The sequence below is a fragment of the Oryctolagus cuniculus genome, chromosome 5, assembly GCF_051225735.1.
Source record: "Oryctolagus cuniculus isolate XC-2025 breed Fujian yellow rabbit chromosome 5, ASM5122573v1, whole genome shotgun sequence".
In the NCBI taxonomy this organism is placed as follows: Eukaryota; Metazoa; Chordata; class Mammalia; order Lagomorpha; family Leporidae; genus Oryctolagus; species Oryctolagus cuniculus.
The window spans coordinates 98,973,476-98,993,238 of record NC_142871.1 but is presented as its reverse complement, the minus strand read 5'-3'; the positions used below and the strand labels follow the sequence as shown (position 1 = coordinate 98,993,238).

The 19,763-nt window shown below is 41.8% G+C and overlaps 1 protein-coding gene across 3 annotated transcripts; it reads left to right on the top strand.

The window, feature by feature from the left end:
* Positions 1-290: 290 nt before the first annotated feature.
* DDX43 (DEAD-box helicase 43) lies at positions 291-18,654 on the top strand. Of its 3 annotated transcripts, XM_008263107.5 has the most exons (16): positions 291-656; positions 2,896-2,951; positions 3,606-3,732; positions 4,413-4,541; positions 5,706-5,787; positions 6,862-7,018; positions 7,507-7,625; positions 8,599-8,709; positions 9,389-9,530; positions 10,168-10,268; positions 10,927-11,014; positions 11,793-11,920; positions 12,084-12,193; positions 12,578-12,716; positions 13,321-13,408; positions 13,838-18,654. In XM_008263107.5, the coding sequence occupies exons 1-16, from the start codon at positions 323-325 to the stop codon at positions 13,949-13,951; spliced, it is 2,025 nt and encodes a 674-aa protein (XP_008261329.2). In that variant the 5' UTR covers positions 291-322; the 3' UTR covers positions 13,952-18,654. The 3 variants fall into 3 exon arrangements, with proteins under 3 accessions (XP_008261329.2, XP_051710506.2, XP_089189138.1); XM_051854546.3 differs by lacking the exon at positions 4,413-4,541 and having other exon boundaries at positions 292-656; XM_089333012.1 differs by lacking the exon at positions 12,578-12,716 and having other exon boundaries at positions 292-656; positions 13,838-13,901.
* Positions 18,655-19,763: the final 1,109 nt, after the last annotated feature.

Genomic DNA, 19,763 nt, shown 5'->3' with positions numbered 1-19,763 from the left:
GTAAGGGACTCCGACTTGTGAGGTACGCTTAGAAATGTTTTCGAGGCGCTGAGAGGTGCATTCCCGGAGGTGCTGTTTAATAAGTCGCAGGGGGTAACGTGGGAGCCGCGCAGAAGTCCCACGCCTAAAAGTAACATACTGTTGGCGCATGATTCATTCAAGGCGCGCTCCCACGATCAAGGGAGGGGGTTGGCCCGGGGGGGGGGGGGGTGGAGAGGGCCCGCCCACAATGCTCGCCAGCCAATGGCTCGAGTAGGGCGGACCGGGGGCGGGGGCGGGGGCGGGACTGTCATGGGGAGGTCCTTAAAAGGCGGCTGCGTGGATGCCCGGGCACAGATTCTCGGACGCCGCAGTCGCGCGGTGCACTGCCGGACGGGAGCGACGTCGGAAGCGCCGGAACTTTTTTAGGATGTCTACGCAAGGCGGAGGACCTAACGCCTCCGCTTGGGTCGTTGCTGCCCGGCGAGGGTCGGCTGCGCCTCGAGCTGCGGGGCAGAGGCCGTCGGAGCAACCCGGGCGAAGAGGTCAGGGAGGTAACAGGGGCGGCAGAGGAGGTTCCTGGAGCGAGCCCTCCGGACGCGACATCGTGGTCGGTAGTCGCAGGGAATCGCCTCTCTGTTTCGACTTGAAGAGCGAGTTGGTCGGCGCAGTCATCGGTAAGAGCGGGGGAATGGTTGCGGTGCGCTGGGCCTGGGGAGGAGGTCGGTGGGGGGCGGGGCGGGCCCGGGCAGTGGCGCGCCCTCCGCGTCCGCTTCACCTCCCGTCGGCTCTCCGGTAATGAGAGCCTGCTCTCCGCTATCTCGAAGACTTTCAGGTGGTACAATGCCATTTCATGCAAACCGGATAGTTTATGTAGATGTTTTTGGGAGATAAACTTCTAGAGATCATTGGGATGTCGAGGGAGGCTGAAGGGGACAGGTCTTTGACAGCATCAAAAATGAACAAAAACTGAAATCGTCTTTGGATGAGTACAATTTAGAACTGTTAATCAAAGAAAACATGTAGGATATGGCACGGCTACCCAGAGGATCAGCCTTAACTCTTTCGTTTCTCTAGCTTTGCTGAGATACCTTGTCTGCTGAAAAGTGATTTTTAAGTACATGTTGAGTCTTAACATTCATTTTAGATTTTTTTGAGAATCATTTTCAAATGACTGGAATAATTGGGATAACTAGAATTGAGTTTTTTAGCATTGTACTTTTTAAACTGGTTCTGAGAAGATGAACAGATTTTGTGGATCTATTTAGTAGTGCGGCACAGGGCCCATTGGTGGCTGCTCGGGAGACTGTCAGCTGTGCTCCAAAGAAAAAACCACTAGGTTTGCAAGAAAATTCTCGATTACCTTAGATACTACTATAATGCAGTGATTGTCTTTTGTGTGTGTGATTGGCTATTTTAGCTTGCCTTATCTCACAAGATGAATGCTTATCCCTTCTGTGTCCTGTGATAGGATTTCCTTTTAAAGGGCAGATGCCTGTCCCTTGTTATGTATATTTGTTATTTTGTTAGTCCATTTATCCCTTGCTGGCCACCTCAGTTTCTCAACTCTTGATCATTGTGAATTTTGCAGCTTGGAACAAGGGGGGTTTTCAGTTCTCAGGATGTATATTCCCAGGGATGGATCAAATGGTAGTTTTGTTTTTACATTTTATTTTTTTAAAAAGATTTTATTTATTTGAGAGAGAGAGTTACAGTGAGAGGGAGAAACAGAGAAAGGTCTTCGGACTGTTGGTTCATTTCTCCAAATGGCCGCAATGGTTGGAGCTGTGCCGATCCGAAGCCAGGAGCTTCCTACGGGTCTCCCAAGCGGGTGTAGGGGCCCAAGAACTTGGGCCATCTTCCACTGCTTTCCCAGGCCATAGGAGAGAGCTGGATTGGAAGAGGAGCAGCCAGAACTAGAAACGGTGACCATATGGGATGCTGAACCGCAGGCAGAGGATTAACCTACTGCGCCATGGCAGCAGCCCCTTTACATTTTAAAAAAGGATATATTTGGGGCCAGCGCTGTGACATAGCGGGTAAAGCTGCCGCCTGCAGCACTGCCATGCCATAGGGTGCCGGAGACCCGGAAGAAGCTCCAGGCTCCTGGCTTTGGAGCCCCCAGCTCCAGCCATTAAAGCCATTTGAGGAGTGACTAGCAGATGAAAGATTACTGTCCCTCTGCCTCTGCTTCTTTGTAACTCTACTTTTCAAATAAAGGAAACTTTTAAAAAAGATTTGAAAGGCAGAGATATAGAAAGGGCTTCCATCTGAATGCCTGCAACCTCCATGGCTGAGCCAGGCTGAGGCCCAGTATCAAACACTCCATCTTGGTCTTCCACGTCAGTGCCAAGAACTTGAGCCATCTACTCAAAAGCTACGTAGCTGGGACTTAGCCTTCATACCCAAATGGGATGTAGATATCCCAAGTGGCAACTTAACCCACTGTCTCGACACCTGCCTTTGTACCTTTGTATTTTTAATTTTCAAGGAACCTGAAAATTGTTTTCCATAACTGTACCATTTTCCAGCCCCAACTATACAAGGGCTTCAGTTTTTCCACATTGTTGCTAGGGTTGGGATTCAGTTTTTGTGCATGCTGTTAGTGAACTTGTTCCCACTTCTACCACCCACAGATCCTCCTAACACCACTTCATGGGTAAGAGAACTCAGGATCCAAGTGGTATCAAATGTCAGTAATTTCCCTTTAACACTGCTGAATTCCCAAGCTGTTTAATTTACAGGTTGTCCTGCTCCTCCCCACCAAACCAGAAACCTCTTGCTTTGCTTTTTCCAAAGAGAATGTGATTCCTGGGCCTTAGGAGTCTTTCTTTGAATAGTTTGTGGAAGACACGAAGGTTTTTTTGAGAAATGAACTAAAATTCTCTATTAATGTCATATTTCTTTGTGTAATAGGTCGTGGTGGATCAAAAATAAAAGAGATACAAAGTAGAACAAACACTAAAATACAGGTAAGTCATCTGTGTTCTTAATTTTTAAGTCATCAGAGAAATAGTAATTCCATCCTCTGGTCCACTCCCATGTGGGAGACCCTGATGGGATTCCAAGCTCCTGGCTTTGGCCTGAGCTAGCCCTGGCTGGAATAGGGTGTCTGTAAGCCCTGAGACTGATAAGCATTGAACCACTTGTAGGTAAATAGTGAATCAACAAGGATATCAAAGTTTTGCGGTCAGCTTTGAATCCTTAACCTCCATAACAGTTTAGAAGTATAGATATAGAATCCCAGCAAGTTAAAAATTTAGGTAAGTAACCTTGATATGTATCATGGATGAACCCACTCTAGCCCTATAATCCTGTAAGATTAGCCAAGCAAATAACACCACTTCATGGGTAAGAGAACTCAGGCTAAGTAATGTCAAATGTCAGAGTAATTTCCCTATAATACTGCTGAATTCCCAAGCTGTTTCTTAATTTACAGGTTGTCCTGCTCCTCCCTACCAAACCAGAAAGTAAATTTCTATGTGGATAGAAATATCTTTCCTGTCATCAGAAATGATGGAGGACAGGAATGATTCATTTGCAACATACTGTCATAATATTTGCAATTGAATGATCCTTAAGGGCAAGTGCACTTCAGACTCAACTGTTCTTCCCTTTGTATCTAGATAATAAAAGGAACACCTAACTCGGAAGTAAAAATTTTTGGCAGCAAGACGATGCAGACAAAAGCAAAAGCGGTAATAGATGACTTTGTTAAAAAACAAGAAAATTACAATCTGAGTCGCAAAAGTGGTAAGTAATTTTTTGCCCACTGAAGACTATTGAGTTTTTAATATTTTTTTCAATATTATAAGCCATCATCTGGTTCCTTTCCTGGTACCAAACCTTAGATATAAGCTTAGTGATTTTTGTTCCTTGGAGGCCAGAACAGTTTTTCCTCAAATGATAACTGTTATGAATAAGGCAGAATTTCACGTTTACCAACAGGAAAGTAAGATTAAAAAGAGCCTTTAATCTGCTCAGGTTACAGTGATTATGTAAAGCTATCCTGTCTTCCTGACTTTTGTCTTCCCTAGATCAAGAAATGACAATAACTCCTCAATGACTTGGTATTTTTAAGTCTCCGATCAATTTAGACCAATTAGAGAAAAAGCCATTTTGGAGTGAAGCATACAAGTAAAAACGAAGTTGATTTAAGCAACTTGGTGTGCCAATAGGTGTTTCATGGAAAGGAATCTAACCTCTGAGGCTTCATGTTTTCATCTGTGATGAGCGCTGCCTCCCAGCAGATGGTGTGTGACAGTTTAGGCATGCATTAGACTCGGTATTTTCCTCCTCCAGTGGTACTGTTTTAAGAAAACACCAAATTTTACATTTCAAGCATTATCAGGTTATAATAGAAAAGTAGTTTTTGGATTTTTACAGTGGCAGGATTTATTGTATAAATCATTTGGTAAAAATACTTTAAACAGATATTGAGGCCTTCCAACCCTCTGGAAGAGAGGTAAGCACAGATGCCAATGGTGTTAAAGATCGGCCGTTGATAGACTGGGATCAAATTCGAGAGGAGGCTGTGAGATGGGAGAAAAAGAAGTGGGAAGGTCAGTGTGCATCCTAACACATGTGTTTCTATTGACTGCAGTTTTTTATCCTGTAAAGTCTACCTAATTTTTTGTGATAAGATGAAAAATGACAATTCTGTAATTAGTCCACTAGGAATGATAGCTTCTATGATGAATATTAAGCGCTGTACTATGCCTGGAGGTATAACTGGCTGCAAAAAGTTCATAGCAGCTGACTTTGGCATAGTGACTCTGGCATCCCATGTGGGTACCAGTTCATGTCCTGGATGCTCTGCTTCCCATCCAGCTTCCTGCTAAATGTCCCAGCTCTTGGCTTCTGCCTGGCTTAGTCCCATTTGGGGAGTAAACCAGAAGACGGAAGATCTCTGTCTCCCTGCTCTTAAAGTCTGACTAAAGATTAAAAAAAGCTACATCAGGCCCTGGGGAGAATGTGGAAGGAGTAAACTTGCAAAATTTTAAGTCTGCATTTTTTCTGTGATTGAGCAAAAATTGATCCTGGAATATTCTGGCCAATGAAGGCAAACAAGACAGTAAATCATAAGAAGCATAATCATTCTTGATGGCTTTTGTGTGTGTGTGTTTGAATTCCAAATAAAATTTCTCACAGGATATTATGAAGGACAGTATTTCACAGTAATTTGGTAGAAAAATCTTAGCTGCTAGAATGAGGCAGAAATAGAACATCTTCTATTTAAATTTTAAAAACTAAGGAATTGATACAATATAGCCAAAATATTAATGGATATTATTGCTACTGTTAATTAGCCTCTGCCTGTAACTTTCCAGTGACACCTTGACAATATATGTGATGGAAGACTTGATATGGGGATAGGGAAAAGATTGAAGTTTGAAAAGGGAATAATAGGCATTTGAAAAACTTAAGCTTTAGAGAGTAAGGATTTAAGTTAAATTTCTTAGTGGGACAGACATTCAAAGGAAAGGTATGTATCTGAGTATATTTGTCAGTTGCAAATTTGTCTTAGAAAGCATGGCCTAGTCCCATTTGGGGAATGGGACAAACTTAGTTTGTCTTTCTGAGAGAACTAGGAGTTCTCTTAGATCGACAAACCTGGGTGGCAAACTGTCTAAAATTGAATGCATGGTGAACTTAATTTCAGTTTGGCTTGTCACTTTCATTAACAATGTAAATTCCTGCTAAAGTAATTTTCACCTTTGTCCCAGATTTACTTCCGATTAAGAAAAACTTTTATGTAGAATCCGAAAAAACAAGATCGATGACACAAGAAGAGATAGACACATGGAGGTGGGTGGTTTCTATTTCTTCAACTTTAGTATATTAAGTATATGTATTTATGGTAGATAATAAAAATAACGATTTAAATTTTAGTAGCTCTTCAGGCAAAGATTTGAAATGTCATTTAAAGTCTGTACCTTCCATGTTTATTCAAATGAGGACTTGCATCCCACATGATATTTTTAAAGCATTGCTAAAGTAATAAAACATTTAGTATTGATGTAGAGTGGCCTGTTTAGGCAGAGTAGTCAACAATTTTGGCAGTTAGCACATAAATATGGCTAGTATAACAAACTGAATATAATCAGGAACCACAAAGTGTTGGTCAGTGATGGACCACATTTGCCAGTGGTCACAGAAGATTAAAATGGAGCTGAAAAATTCATGTTTCTTAGTAACATTAGCCATAACATCCATTACACATGAGATTGATGCTGGTGAGAAACCTATTGTGGAGCCCATTAAAGTATAGAACATAGTACTTTTACTGTTTTATGCATTACTATACATTTTAGAATATAACGCTACTTAGAAATGTACTGTAAAAGCTGGCATTTCTCATTGTTAATTCTCCAGTAATTGAAAACTGAAGAAATTATCTGTACCAGAAATAGCAAATGCTTCAGTTCCACTTGTTATCTAATAAACCTTCTTTTTACTGTTAAGTCTGATATAGCATGAAATAAGATACTTAGTATGGCTCAGTCCTTGGGCAAGTAACCTGTCTTATGATTACCTGTCAAATGAGACTAATTCTTGGCACCACTGGGTTGGTGAGGAACAATTAAGAAAAATATTCATGGAACAATATACTTACTAGTTTTGCCAAGTCTGATTATAAATTTTGAAATAGAATTTTTAGGTTAAATTTTCCATAATCATTCATGAAACTCATTAGACCACTTATCTAACTAAAATTAATTTTCCCTGTCCTCTACAACTATTTTTTCCACTTAGTCTGTTTCATGTTACGTAATTTTATCTGATTTTAACCAGTTGCAGAGTCCTATACTTGATCTGAACTGGGAACCTTTTTGAGTAAAGTATGCAAAACCATTCAATCGGGTTCTGTTTTCTGTAAAGGAAGGAAAATTTTAATGTAATGTGCGATGATCTGAAAGAAGGTGAAAAACGTCCTGTACCGAATCCTACCTGTTCATTTGAAGATGCCTTTGAAACTTTTCCTGAAGTAATGAAAAATATTGAAAAGGCAGGTTTTAAAAAGCCAACGCCAATTCAGGTAGGCTCTATTTAATTCTATATTTTTAAAGGTTTTTATTTAATGAAGGCAAATTTCATATGTACAGCTTTTAAGAATACAGCATTTCTTCCCCCCCATTACCATCCTCCCACCCCCCACTCCCATCCAATTCCTACTTCCTCTCTCATCCCATTTTTCATTAAGATTCATTTTTAATTGACTTTATACAGAAGACCAACTATATACGTAGTAGAGATTTCAATTATTTTTACCGACATAGACCCACAAAGTATAAAGTACTGTTGAAGACTAGTTTTACCGTTAATTCTCATTGTACGACTGATTAAGGAGAGAGGTCCTACATGGGGAGTAAGTGCAGTGATGTCAGTGACCACCTGAGGCTCTTGACAAGAGCTGACAAGGCTATGTAAGCCTTTTGAGTCCACAAAGTCCTTAACCTGTTGAGTTTAGAGAGGAGGGACAGAAAGATGGCAAAACAATCTTTAATGTTTTTCTTTCTTTTTCAGTCTCAAACGTGGCCGATAGTTCTACAAGGAATAGATGTGATAGGAGTAGCCCAAACGGGAACCGGGAAAACACTGTCATATTTGATGCCTGGATTTATTCATCTAGACTGTCAACCAGTGTAAGATTTCCTGTGGTTGGGTTCTCTTTATAGGTTTAAAGATTTATTTATTTGAAGGGTAGAGTGAAGAGAGGAGAGGCACAAAGATAGGTCTTCCTTCCTCTGTTCACTCCCAAAGCTAGGAGCTTCCTCAAGGTCTCCTGTGCAGGGGCCCAAGGACTTGGGCCATCTTCTGCTTTCCCAGGCCATAGCAGAGAGCTGGATCAGAAGTGGAGCAGCTGGGTCTCTGGTGCCCATATGGGATGCCAGCACTGCAGGCCACGGCTTTTAACCCACAGCGCCAGAGCGCTGGCCCCTGAGTGTCATTGTTTAAATGATCATATCTAATATAGTTTACTCATCAGTGTGAAAAAAAATTATTGGCTGGCGCCGCGGCTCACTAGGCTAATCCTCCGCCTTGCGGCACCAGCACACCAGGTTCTAGTCCCAGTCGGGGTGCCAGATTCTGTCCCTGTTGCTCCTCTTCCAGGCCAGCTCTCTGCTGTGTCCCGGGAGTACAGTGGAGGATGGCCCAAGTGCTTGGGCCCTGCACCCCATGGGAGACCAGGATAACTACCTGGCTCCTGCCATCGGATCAGCGCGGTGCGCTGGCCGCAGCACGCCAGCCGTGGCGGCCATTGGAGGGTGAGCCAACAACAAAGGAAGACCTTTCTCTGTCTCTCTCACTGTCCACTCTACCTGTCAAAAAAAATTTAAAAAATTATCGATGTTAATGAAAAGGCAGACATTTGGATAGTGTGTGACTTTTCTGGATCTTTCCATGTTTATTATAGATATGCATTTTTGTAAATGCTTAGAACTCAGTAAGAAATTTTCTTAGGTTTGGCATTTCTGCCCATTGGCTCTTGAAAGATGTGTCATTCATGATTAGTCTATCGTCCTTGGAAATTCTCACCTTGAGTCCTTGAGTGCTGAATGGATATACCATGCATCAGAGACAACTCATTTAACACGAACATTATTCTCTCCAAAGTGGCAGGGAGAAAAGGAATGGCCCCGGCATGTTAGTCCTTACACCCACTCGGGAGTTGGCTCTGCAGGTGCAGGCCGAATGTTCTAAGTATTCATACAAAAATCTTAGAAGGTAAGTCATTTCTTTGACCATTCCCACACGAGTATTAAAAAATTTTAAATATTTACTTGAAACTCAGTTACAGAGAGAGGGAGAAACAAGGATCTTCCATCTGCTGGTTCATTCTACGGATGGTCCCAAGAGTGAAGGCGGGACCAAGGATAAAGCCAGGAGCTTCATCTGGGTCTCCCATGTGGGTGGCAGGGGCCCAAACACTTGGACCACCTTCTGCTGCTTTTCCCAGGCCATTAGCAGGGAGCTGGAAGTGGAGCAGCCTGGACATGAACTGGCACTCATGGGATGCCAGCAACCCAGGCAGCAGCTTTACCCACTACGCCACAATGCCCACCCTCCTACACAAGTATTTTCAAATCACTTGTTTAAACAACCTCCCCATTATTTTATTATTATATTATATACATTTACTGAATCTGAACAGAGGATAGATTTTCCCCATCCTTGGGCCAGTAAACCATAAGGAAAAAAATTGGTCAGGTAATGGACCAAAAAACGTGTCTCCTTAAGATACAATACACGAGCATGGGCCCTTCTCAAAAAAGGGAAAATAACTCAGTAGGAACCTTAATTTTTTAATTCTCAGACCTTTTATTATAAAACCCAGTGCTTAGGTAAATTGGGATTGAGTTGTGATATGATAGACTTTGTCTGAACCTCTGAATTTTCTTTAAAGTGTTTGTATATATGGTGGTGGAGATCGAGAAGCACAAATACAAGATGTTTCAAAAGGTGTCGACATCGTAATCGCAACCCCTGGAAGGTTAAATGATCTACAGATGAATAACTTCATTAGACTCAAGAGTGTCACCTACTTGGTAATAGAGGGTTGGAATGCTGGGAGGAAAAGGACTGTCTAATGGTGTTAGATTCTAGGAGTATTGTTAGAATAAAGATTAATAAAGAATAAAATAAAGAATAAAAGATATTTTAGACAAATTTTTTCTTTAAATACATTTAGAGGCAATTGGAAAGCCAACTAAAACATCAGTGTTTCTTGTAACTATAGGTTCATTTTTCTTAAAGATTTATTTATTGATTTGAAAGTCAGAGTTAAACACAAGAGTAGAAGAGGCAGAAAGAGATCTCCCATCCATTGGTTCACTCTCCAGTTGGTCGCAATGGCCAGAGCTGAGGCAATCCGAAGCCAGAAGGCAAGAGCCAGGAGCTTCTTCCAGGTCTCCCACACGGGTACAGGGGCCCAAACACTTGAGCCATCTGCATTCCAGGCAATAGAGAGCCAGATCAGAAGGGGAGCAGCTGGAACTTGAACCAGTGCCCATATGGGATGCTGGCACTGCAGGCAGTGGCTTTACCTGCTACGCCACAGAGCAAGCCACAGGTTCATTGTTTTTACCTGGAGAGAAATGGTGGCTTAGATAATATGGGAGATGGATATTACATTTATTATCTCCCAAATTCTAATCCAGTGGACATTCTTCATTATTAATGCAGGTTTTAGATGAAGCTGATAAAATGTTGGATATGGGATTTGAACCCCAGATAATGAAGATTTTATTAGACGTTCGACCAGATAGGCAAACAATTATGACAAGGTAGGTGTGCCTAATTACTGATTGCAATATAACCTAGAACCCCGGGCTGATAGATTATTGTGGTATTTTAGAGAATGACTTGAAAGTGTGACTGACTGCTTTATTTTGACTATTGGATTTCGTAGGTTTTAGATTTCTGTAGAAGCATTTACTTATGGTCTAACATTTGAATAAGTGAATACCTGTCTTGTATTATAGAATGCATTTTCAAAAGATTTATTTATTTGAAGGCAGAGGCAGAGGTAGAGATCCGATGGCAGGAGCCAGGTGCTTCCTCCTGGTCTCCCATGGGGTGCAGGGCCCAAGCACTTGGGCCATCCTCCACTGTATTCCCTGGCCACAGCAGAGAGCTGGCCTGGAAGAGGGGCAACCGGGACAGAATCCGGTGCCCCTACTGGGACTAGAACCCGGTGTGCCAGGGCCACAAGGGGGAGGATTAGCCTATTGAGCCGGCGCCGGCTTCACTTTGATTTATGAATTTTATGAGGAGAACATTCAAATATATACATATATATACATATATATATATATATATACATTGAAAAGGATACACTTGTATTTGGCAAAATAAATATTTGAATTATTTATTTCCCATGATTGAATTGGTTCCTATGCTTAAAGAGATTTAATAATGTTAATGTTGTATCATTATTTGCAGTGCAACCTGGCCCTATGGTGTGCGTAGGCTTGCACAGTCATACTTGAAAGAACCAATGCTTGTGTATGTTGGAACTTTGGATCTAGTGGTAAGCATGTTTTTATTATTAAATCCACAAACTATGGAATATTAAACTAATTTTTAGAAAAGTTTAAAAATTAAATTAGGGAAATTTTGAGAACATAGCTGATTTTGGTATATTGTCTACTCCCCAGCAAATCCCATTCATGTTAGCCTGACTACTGTTATTCCATTTAAATTTTTCATAATTCCAAGAACCATCAACTATCTGGTCAGTGTTTGCACTTCCTTGATAAATCATTTTTATTAGCCCTGTTATTATCAGTGTCTAAACATAAGTCTGCATATATGTACTGAAATTTGGTGTTCCTAAGTTAGGATGAATCATTGGATTCAAATATCAGACTCCTCCATTATAAAATTCTCTGGCCCATTCATCATTAGTAAATGAAATTGGCTTTTCTTTTAATTATTTATTATAGATCTTAGAATCAGTTTCATTACATTGTGATTTTTTAAAAATGATCATTCAGGAAAGGCTGTGTAAAGGATTATTTCTCGTGTTACTAAAATCTTATCTAAAGAGACAAATTTTTTTGAGTCCAAATGGTTTCAGTTGTATTTGGTCTCACTCATTACTGCTACAGTAGGAACCAGTTACTTTTAGCACATTTTCAAGGATTCAAATGTTGTCACATTTTGGGTGTTTGAATGAAGGTAAATGGCTTAGGTATAAACCTTGAGTAGAGACAGTTAATTTTGCTATGATAATCTGTGACTGTTAGTAATCTGAAAAGTTTATTTGGCGTTATATGCTGCCTCTAATCATGTACTGTATCCTTTAGGCTGTAAGTACAGTAAAACAAAATATAATCATTACCACAGAAGAAGAGAAACGAATACATATACAAAAATTCCTGGAAAATATGTCACCGAAGGACAAAGTCATAGTATTTGTTAGTAGAAAAATTGTGTAAGTATTTTCTTGAACTTTGGTTTAATCATGACGATTTCCATTTGTATACTAATCGCAGCTAATAGTGATGTGTCCATAACTCAGATTTTTGCTGAATAACTGGTGGATTGCTGGTGTTAGAATAATCACATAAGATCACCAACTCCATCTTTTATTTCAGGGCTGATCATTTGTCAAGTGACCTAGTCCTCCAACATTTATCAGTAGAGTCGCTGCATGGCAATAGAGAACAAAGTGATCGGGAGAAAGCGTTAAAGAACTTTAAAACAGGTACATTAATATAACTTGTAATCATTGCAGTAACAGAATAGGTCCAGGAACTGGGCTTGGCTAAATGGCAGCATCTTTTCATGGTGCCCATACCTAACATACGTCCTCATATTCTCACTTAAGAACCAACTGACAATTCCCAGAACACTAAATGCTCACTTGACTATCAAGATGAAAATTTGCATAGGAGATTATATTTTAAGTAAATTCTCTTTATGACATGGTTCAGCAGCCATTTACTAAGCTTAGTATGCTTTGTAACTTGTAGCTGTTAAGTATATCCCTACGAAAAACATTTTCAAGTCAGCAACGATGAAAAGGACAAATACTCTTCGTGTCTTAGTTTAGTCATGTCAGAATAATTCATTTTACTTTACTCATTAGGTAAAGTGAGGATATTAATTGCTACTGATTTAGCATCACGTGGATTGGATGTCCATGATATCACTCATGTCTATAATTACGACTTTCCGAGGAATATTGAAGAATATGTACACAGAGTAGGACGTACTGGAAGAGCAGGGTAAGCAAGCATGTTCTATTCTTGAAAGGGGTCAGTTCCTGGATTCTTGTTCACTCCCCTCAGTCTGTTTGTACCCAGAAATGTATTTTGTTCTGCAGGTAAGTTCTGCTGCTCTCTGGATCCTGTTTGGTTAGCTCCTGATTCAACCAGATCCTGACATGATTAACTTCTTGTAACTGCTTCTAATGCTACTTGTGTATTTCACAGCGCTGAGAGCTTAATCTGTATGTTTAGATTGCACAGTTTGGCATGGTTATGAAAGAGGATGGGAACACTACCATCACTCCTGCTTATGCTGGCTTAGCAAATGCAGATTATAGTTAGGCTTCTTTATGGGTTCTGCATCTAAAGGACTTGAGGATCCTTTGGAATTTTGAGGGAAAGTTGCCTGGAGTCAATCCCCCACTGATTCTGAGGGATGACCATATAGGCTCCAAATTGCTGTTTTGTGAGCTAAAATCTTAACGTATACTCCATATTTGGACTTGAGAAAGTTGGTTTTCCTGTGTCTTATTCAAATGTTAGCTTAATTGTAAATGTACATTACAAATAAAGTGAATAAAGTGAAATAAGCATGAATTTTCTCCCCCATCCCACCCTGAAGAAACACAGGGGTATCAATCACCCTCATCACGAGAAATGATTGGAGGGTTGCTGCTGAACTGATTCATATCCTGGAAAGAGCAAATCAGGTGAGCATGCAAATCCATCTCCTTGTCACATGTGCAGTTTCCAGTAGTATATTATAAAAGGTACTAGTGCTTACTGCTTGTCAGAAATAGCCAACAAATTTTTAAGCTTGGTATGAGAGTTATGGCATGGCAAAGAGAAGGTGCTAGGGGACCATCTAATTGGGGAACCTAATGTAATGTGGGTATGCAAGTTCTGTTGAGAATAAAAACAATGGTTGTAAGTATGGAAGGGTTGGGAATAAGGTAAGCCAGGGTAATAGGTGAGCAGGCTCAGAGGTAAGAATATGTGGAAAATGGTATGAGAAGTCATGTTTAAGGCTCTGGGAAGCAGTTGAAGGCCTAACATGATTTGGGGTGAGATGATTGGGAGGGATTTTTTAGCATATTATAGAAAATAAACTCAGAATCCTAATAACATTTTTATTTCAGAATATCCCAGAGGAGCTTGTTGCAATGGCTGAGAGATACAATGCAAGCAAGTTGAAAAGAGAAATGGAAAAAAAAATGGGACGACCTCAAGCCAAACCCAAAAAGTTTTATTAATGATGTGTTATTGAAAGGTGGCATTAGCCTAACAGGTGAAATTTTACCTACTAGGCTTTCAAATGCCTGCCTATATAAACTAGGCTTTTTGTTTATTATAATCAGTATTATCTAAGTCTTTAATTATTAGGTGTTAACAAGTTGCCTAAAATCTAATGTATATTCAGAATTAGAAGTACTAATTTCAAAGTTGAAAGTATTAAGTTGTACAGAAAGGTCATTATAGCACAAAAGTTGGTAGAGGTAAAAATTGGTAAAATGGCTTCTAAGAAACATAGTAACGTATCAGTGGTAAATACATATACCTCTGATACAGCAGTTCTAGGAATGTATTTTATAAATATGCTTGTTTAGGAGATTTAAAGCAATGTTTACACTGGCAAAAGAATGTAACGTGTCTGGCAGGGGAGCTAGGAGAGCAAACTGCAAGTATAAAAGCAAAATGCACTAGAATGGGGGATTGAGCAAACATAAGAAACTTTTCTACTTCAAACTAGAAATGCTAGATGCAATATTTTTTTGATATGTTCCCAATGCTGGATGATGGATGAGGGTTTGATTTGTATGTTGTGAAACATTTTCATAATAAAACCAAATTTCATAATAAAACAAAACATCTGAAGTGTTTAAAAAAAATCTGATTTGCTTGTTGGCAGGAGGAACCTGTAGGAATTAAACACAGAAAGACTTAAGACAGACTCTTGCAAATATTCAAACATTTCCACAGAGAAAAGCTCAGGTTTAGATGGCTTCACTAAATTGTACCCAGCAAAATGTACAGTAATCCTCCTTAATCCCCTTCCATACTAAGGATGAGAGAACACCTGGATTCACCCTTTTGGGCCAGCATTACCCTGATACCAAAACCAAGTAAATGTGTGTGATACCAAAACCAAGTGTGACAATTAGGAATAGAAGGAAACTGTCAATGTAATAAGAGCTCTACATGTATAAAAAGCCTTCAGAGACCTTAAAAGTGAACGACTGAAACTAAGGCAAGGATGCTGTCTCATCACTTCTCAACATTAGTACTAGGAGTCCTAGCTGAGGCAAGAAAAAAGGAATCAAAGTTGGAAAGAACCAAGACCTGTTTGTTGATGACCTAGAATACTAAGCCCCTGCTGGCTCAATAGGCTAATCCTCCCCCTTGCGGCGAAGGCACACCAGGTTCTAGTCCATCGGATCAGCGCGGTGCACCAGCTACAGCGTGCCTGCCGTGGCGGCCATTGGAGGGTGAACCAACGGCAAAAGGAAGACCTTTCACTCTGTCACTATCCACTCTGTCAAAAAAAAGCCCCACAGACTCAAACTGCAATACACAGAAAGTGCATTTCTATGCATGCACAATACCAAGATTTAAGGAAACTTTTACAGTTGTGTTGAAAACAATATTTAGGATAAACTAAAACCACGGACATAAGAATTGTACAGTAAGAATCACAAAAATGCTGAGGTGGGCATTGTGGCACACTGAATTAAGCCACTACTTGGGACTTCTGCTTCCCATATTGGAGTCCTGGCTACTCCATTTCCAATCCATCTACCTGCTAATGCTCAAATGGGGCAGCAGATTGTGAGTTGCTGGCTTCCCCTGGGCCTGGGTCAACCCTGGCTGTTGTGGTTGTTTATGGAGTGGACCATCAGATGGCAGATTTTCTGTCACTCAGCCTTTCAAATGAAGTAGATAAAACATCCTCTTTTCATAGATAACACTTAAGGTGTCAATACTACCCAATGCAATCCACTTTTTAAAAATATTTTGAGAGACACAGAGAGGTCTTCCATCTGCTGGTCTACTCCCTAAGTGGCCACAATGGCCGGAGCTGTGCCGTTTGGAAGCCGGGAGCCAGGAGTTTCTTCTGGGTCTCCCACGCAGGTGCATGAGCCCAAGCACTTGGGCCATCTACTGCTTTCCCAGGACATAGTGGAGAGCTGGATCGGAAGAGGAACAGCTGGTACTCAAATCAGCGCCCATAAGGAATGCCGGTGCTGCAGGCAGAGGCTTAGTCCACTATGCCACAGCGCCAGCTCCCAATGCAATCCATTTTATGCATTTCTTACCAAAATTTCAACATCTGGGCTTGAGCATTTAACATAGGGATTAATATACTGCTTGCCCACATCAGTACCTACCATCAGGTTCAAGTCCCAGCTGTCTTGATTCTAGCTAGATTCCTGCTAATATGCACCCTAGGGGACAGCAGGTGATGGCTCAAGTAACTAGATCTCTACTACTCATGTGAAAGACTTGTAATGAGTTCTTGGCTCCTGGCTTCAGCCCGGCCCAGCTTCAGCTGTTGCAGGCATTTGGCAAGTGAAATAGCAGATGGGAGATCTCTGTGTGCTTTTCAAATAAATGATATGAACTTTTAAGTTCCAATGGTTTTTGTCTTCCAGGAACAAACATTTTTCACTCTAAAATTCATACAATCTCAAGACCACAGAATAGTCGAAAGCAACTGTAGAAACGTGAAAGACTTACATTCCCTGATATCAAAACATTACAAAGCCACACTAAGCAGAACAGTATGATACTGGCATAAAAACTGATGACTTGAATAGAATTAGAACTAGAATAAAATAAAATAGAATAGAATGCCCAGAAATAAATGCTCTCAGAATTGTCCAGTCAGATATTTGCCATGGAAAAGGAAGGCAAATATCTCAGATATTTTTCTATGCTCATGCTCATGTTCATAGCATTAGCAGTAGCCAAAAGGTGAAGGCAACCCAAGTGTCCAAGTGAGTGAATGGATTGATTAACACAGTGCACTCATCAGGGAGACCTGGCTAGAGTTCCAGGCTTTTCATTTCGTCCTGGCCCAGGCCCAGCCTTTGAGATCATTTGCGCAGAGAACCAGTGGATAAAATTTCTGTCTCTGTCTCTTCCTCTCTCTGTGGCTCTGCCTTTCAAATAAAATTTTTATGTACATACAATGAAATATTCAATCCTGAAAAGGAAAAAATCTGAGGCATGCATTGTGGTGCAGCCAGTTAAGCCTCTACATTTTTTTTTTTTTTTTAAAGATTTATTTATCGGCCGGCGCCATGGCTCACTAGGCTAATCTGCCGGCCATCTTCTACTGCCTTCCTAGGCCATAGCAGAGAGCTGGATCGGAAAGAGCAGCCAAGTCTTGAACCAGCACTCATATGGGATGCTGGCGCTTCAGGCCAGGGCGTTAACCCACTGTGCCACTGTACGGGCCCCAAGCCTCTACTTGTGATATGTATATCAGAATGCTAATTCAAGTTCTGGCTATCTTGCCTTTTTTTTTTTTTTTTTTTGACAGGCAGAGTGGACAGTGAGAGAGAGAGACAGAGAGAAAGGTCTTTTTGCCGTTGGTTCACCCTCCAATGAGCTGGCCTGGAAGAGGGGCAACCAGGACAGAATCCGGCACCCCGACCGGGACTAGAACCCGGTGTGCCAGTGCCACAAGGCGGAGGATTAGTCTAGTGAGCCACGGCACCGGCCTTGGCTATCTTGCTTTCCATCCTGCTTCCTACTACTGCATCCTAGAAGGCAGCCCGTGTGGGAGATCTGGGAGTTCCTGGCTTCTGGCTCTGCCCCCGACCAACCCTGGCTTTTGCAGCCATTTGAGAAGTATACCAGTGAATGGAAGATCAGTTTCTCCCTCTCCTTTCAAGTAGATGAAAATAAGTGAAAAATAAGCATTAAAAAACAAAGGCAGCGGGACGGCGCTGTGGCCTAGCGGGTGAACCTGCCACCTCCAGTGCCAGCATCCCATATGGGCGCTGGTTCAAGCCCCGGCTGCTCCACTTCCGATCCAGCTCTCTGCTATGGCCTGGGAAAGCAGTGGAAGATGGCCCAAGTGCTTGGGCCCCTGCACCCACGTGGGAGACCTGGAAGAGGTTCCTGGCTCTTGGCTTCAGATCGGCACAGCTCCGGCTGTTGAGGCCATCTGGGGAGTGAACCAGCAGATGGAAGACCTCTCTGTGTGTAACTCTTTCAAGTAAAATAAATAAATCTTTTTTTTTTTTAAAAAGGAAGACAATTCTATCACATGCTACAACATGAGTGAACCTTAAGGGCATTTTAGTAAGTAAAATAAACTCACAAAAAGACCAATACGATGAGTTCACTAATGGGATATCTAAAGTAGTTAAATTCATGAAAGAAGCAGAATGGTGGCAAGGGGGCAGAAAGGAGAACGGGAGTTATTATTTAATAGGTAAAGAATTTCCAGGGGCCAGCACTGTGGCACAGCAGGTAAAGCCGCCACCTGCAGTGCCAGCATCCCATAGGGGCGCGGGTTCTAGTCCCAGCTGCTCCACTTCCAATCCAGCTCTCTGCTATGGCCTGGGATAGCAGTAGAAGCTGGCCCAAGTCCTTGGGCCCCTGCACCTGTGTGGGAGACCTGGAACAATCTGCTGGCTTCTGGCTTCAGATCGGCACAGCTCCAGCCATTGCAGCTATTTGGAGAGTGAACCATCGGATAGAAGACTTCTCTCTCTCTCTCTGCCTCTCCTTCTCTCTGTGTAACTCTGAGTTTCAAATAAATAAATAAATAAATCTCAAAACAAAACAAAACCGACCCTGAGGGTGGTTTAAGGAATCCCCTGAAATTGCAACTGGTATTAGAAGTGAGTGGTCCTTCAGCGAAAGTTCCCCTGCCAAGAATACAATTGGCTAAACTGGCACACACCCCAAGAGTTCCCCCTTTCCCCTGAGTGGGGCTGGGCCCGTGACTCACTTCCGATCAGCAGAATATGGTAAAGGCAACGGGACGTACATGGCTATGCAGACATACTTATGTAGAGTAGGACCGCAGCACCCCCTTGCTGGAGTTGCATCCCTTGTGGTTTTGAGGATTGAGCTGCTTTATAAGTGCCTATGTTGAGAGGCTCCCACAACAAGGAATGAAAGGCAGCTTCTGGGAGCCGAGAGCAAGAAACCAAAGCTGTCAGTAAGTGTAAGGAGCTAAATTCTCCCAACAGAAGTGGCTCCTTCTCCAGTGAATCCATGATTACATTGATGGCACACCTTAATTATAGTGACCTGAGACCCCAAGTGGAACTATGACCAGAATCCTGACATATAGAAATGAAGATAATATTATGAGGGCATTTTATTATATTCACTTATTTTGAAAGTCAGAACCACAGAGAGGGAGAGACAGACAAAGATATCTTCTGTCTGTTGGTTCACTCCCTAAATGGCTACAACAGTCAGGGCTAGGTCAGGCTGAAGCCTGGAGCTTTATCCAGGTCTTCTACATGGATGACAGGGGTCCAAACACTTGGGCCACCCCCTCCTGCTCCTCCTAGGTCATCAGCAGGGAGCTGGATCCAAAGTGGAACAGTCAGGACTCCAACTGGTGCCCATAAGGGATGTTGGCTTTGCAGGTGGGGGCTCCACCTACTACTCTACAATGAAGGCTTTTTTAAAAATGTATTTATTTGAAAAGCAGAGGGTCTTCCATCAGCTGGTTTATTCCTGAAATACCCACAATAGTCAGATCTGGACCAGGCCAAAGCCAGAAGCCAGGAACCCCATTAAAGGTCTCCCACATAGATGACAAGGACACAAGTATTTGAGCCATCATGTGCTGCCTCCCAGGGTGCACTCTAGCAGGAAGCTGGACTCGGGAGGGAAGTCAGGCCTTGGACCAAGGTACTATGACATGGTATGCCTGCATCCCAAACACTGAACCAAACACGCTTCCCCATGTATGTGTGTTGTTTCAAGCCACTAAAGTTGTGGTCACTTGTTACTCAGTAATAAGAAAGTAGGATAATCTCCACTATCACCACATGGGCACTCAGCTACTATTTCTGTCCTGCCCACACAGTT

Excerpts from the sequence above, each read along its gene's own strand:
- DDX43 (XM_008263107.5), top strand. The coding sequence starts at position 323 with ATGCCCGGGCACAGATTCTCGGACGCCGCAGTCGCGCGGTGCACTGCC. Across the intron at positions 657-2,895 it reads GTTGGTCGGCGCAGTCATCG|GTCGTGGTGGATCAAAAATA; the intron begins GTAAGAGCGGGG and ends TTTGTGTAATAG. Across the intron at positions 10,269-10,926 it reads AGGCAAACAATTATGACAAG|TGCAACCTGGCCCTATGGTG; the intron begins GTAGGTGTGCCT and ends CATTATTTGCAG.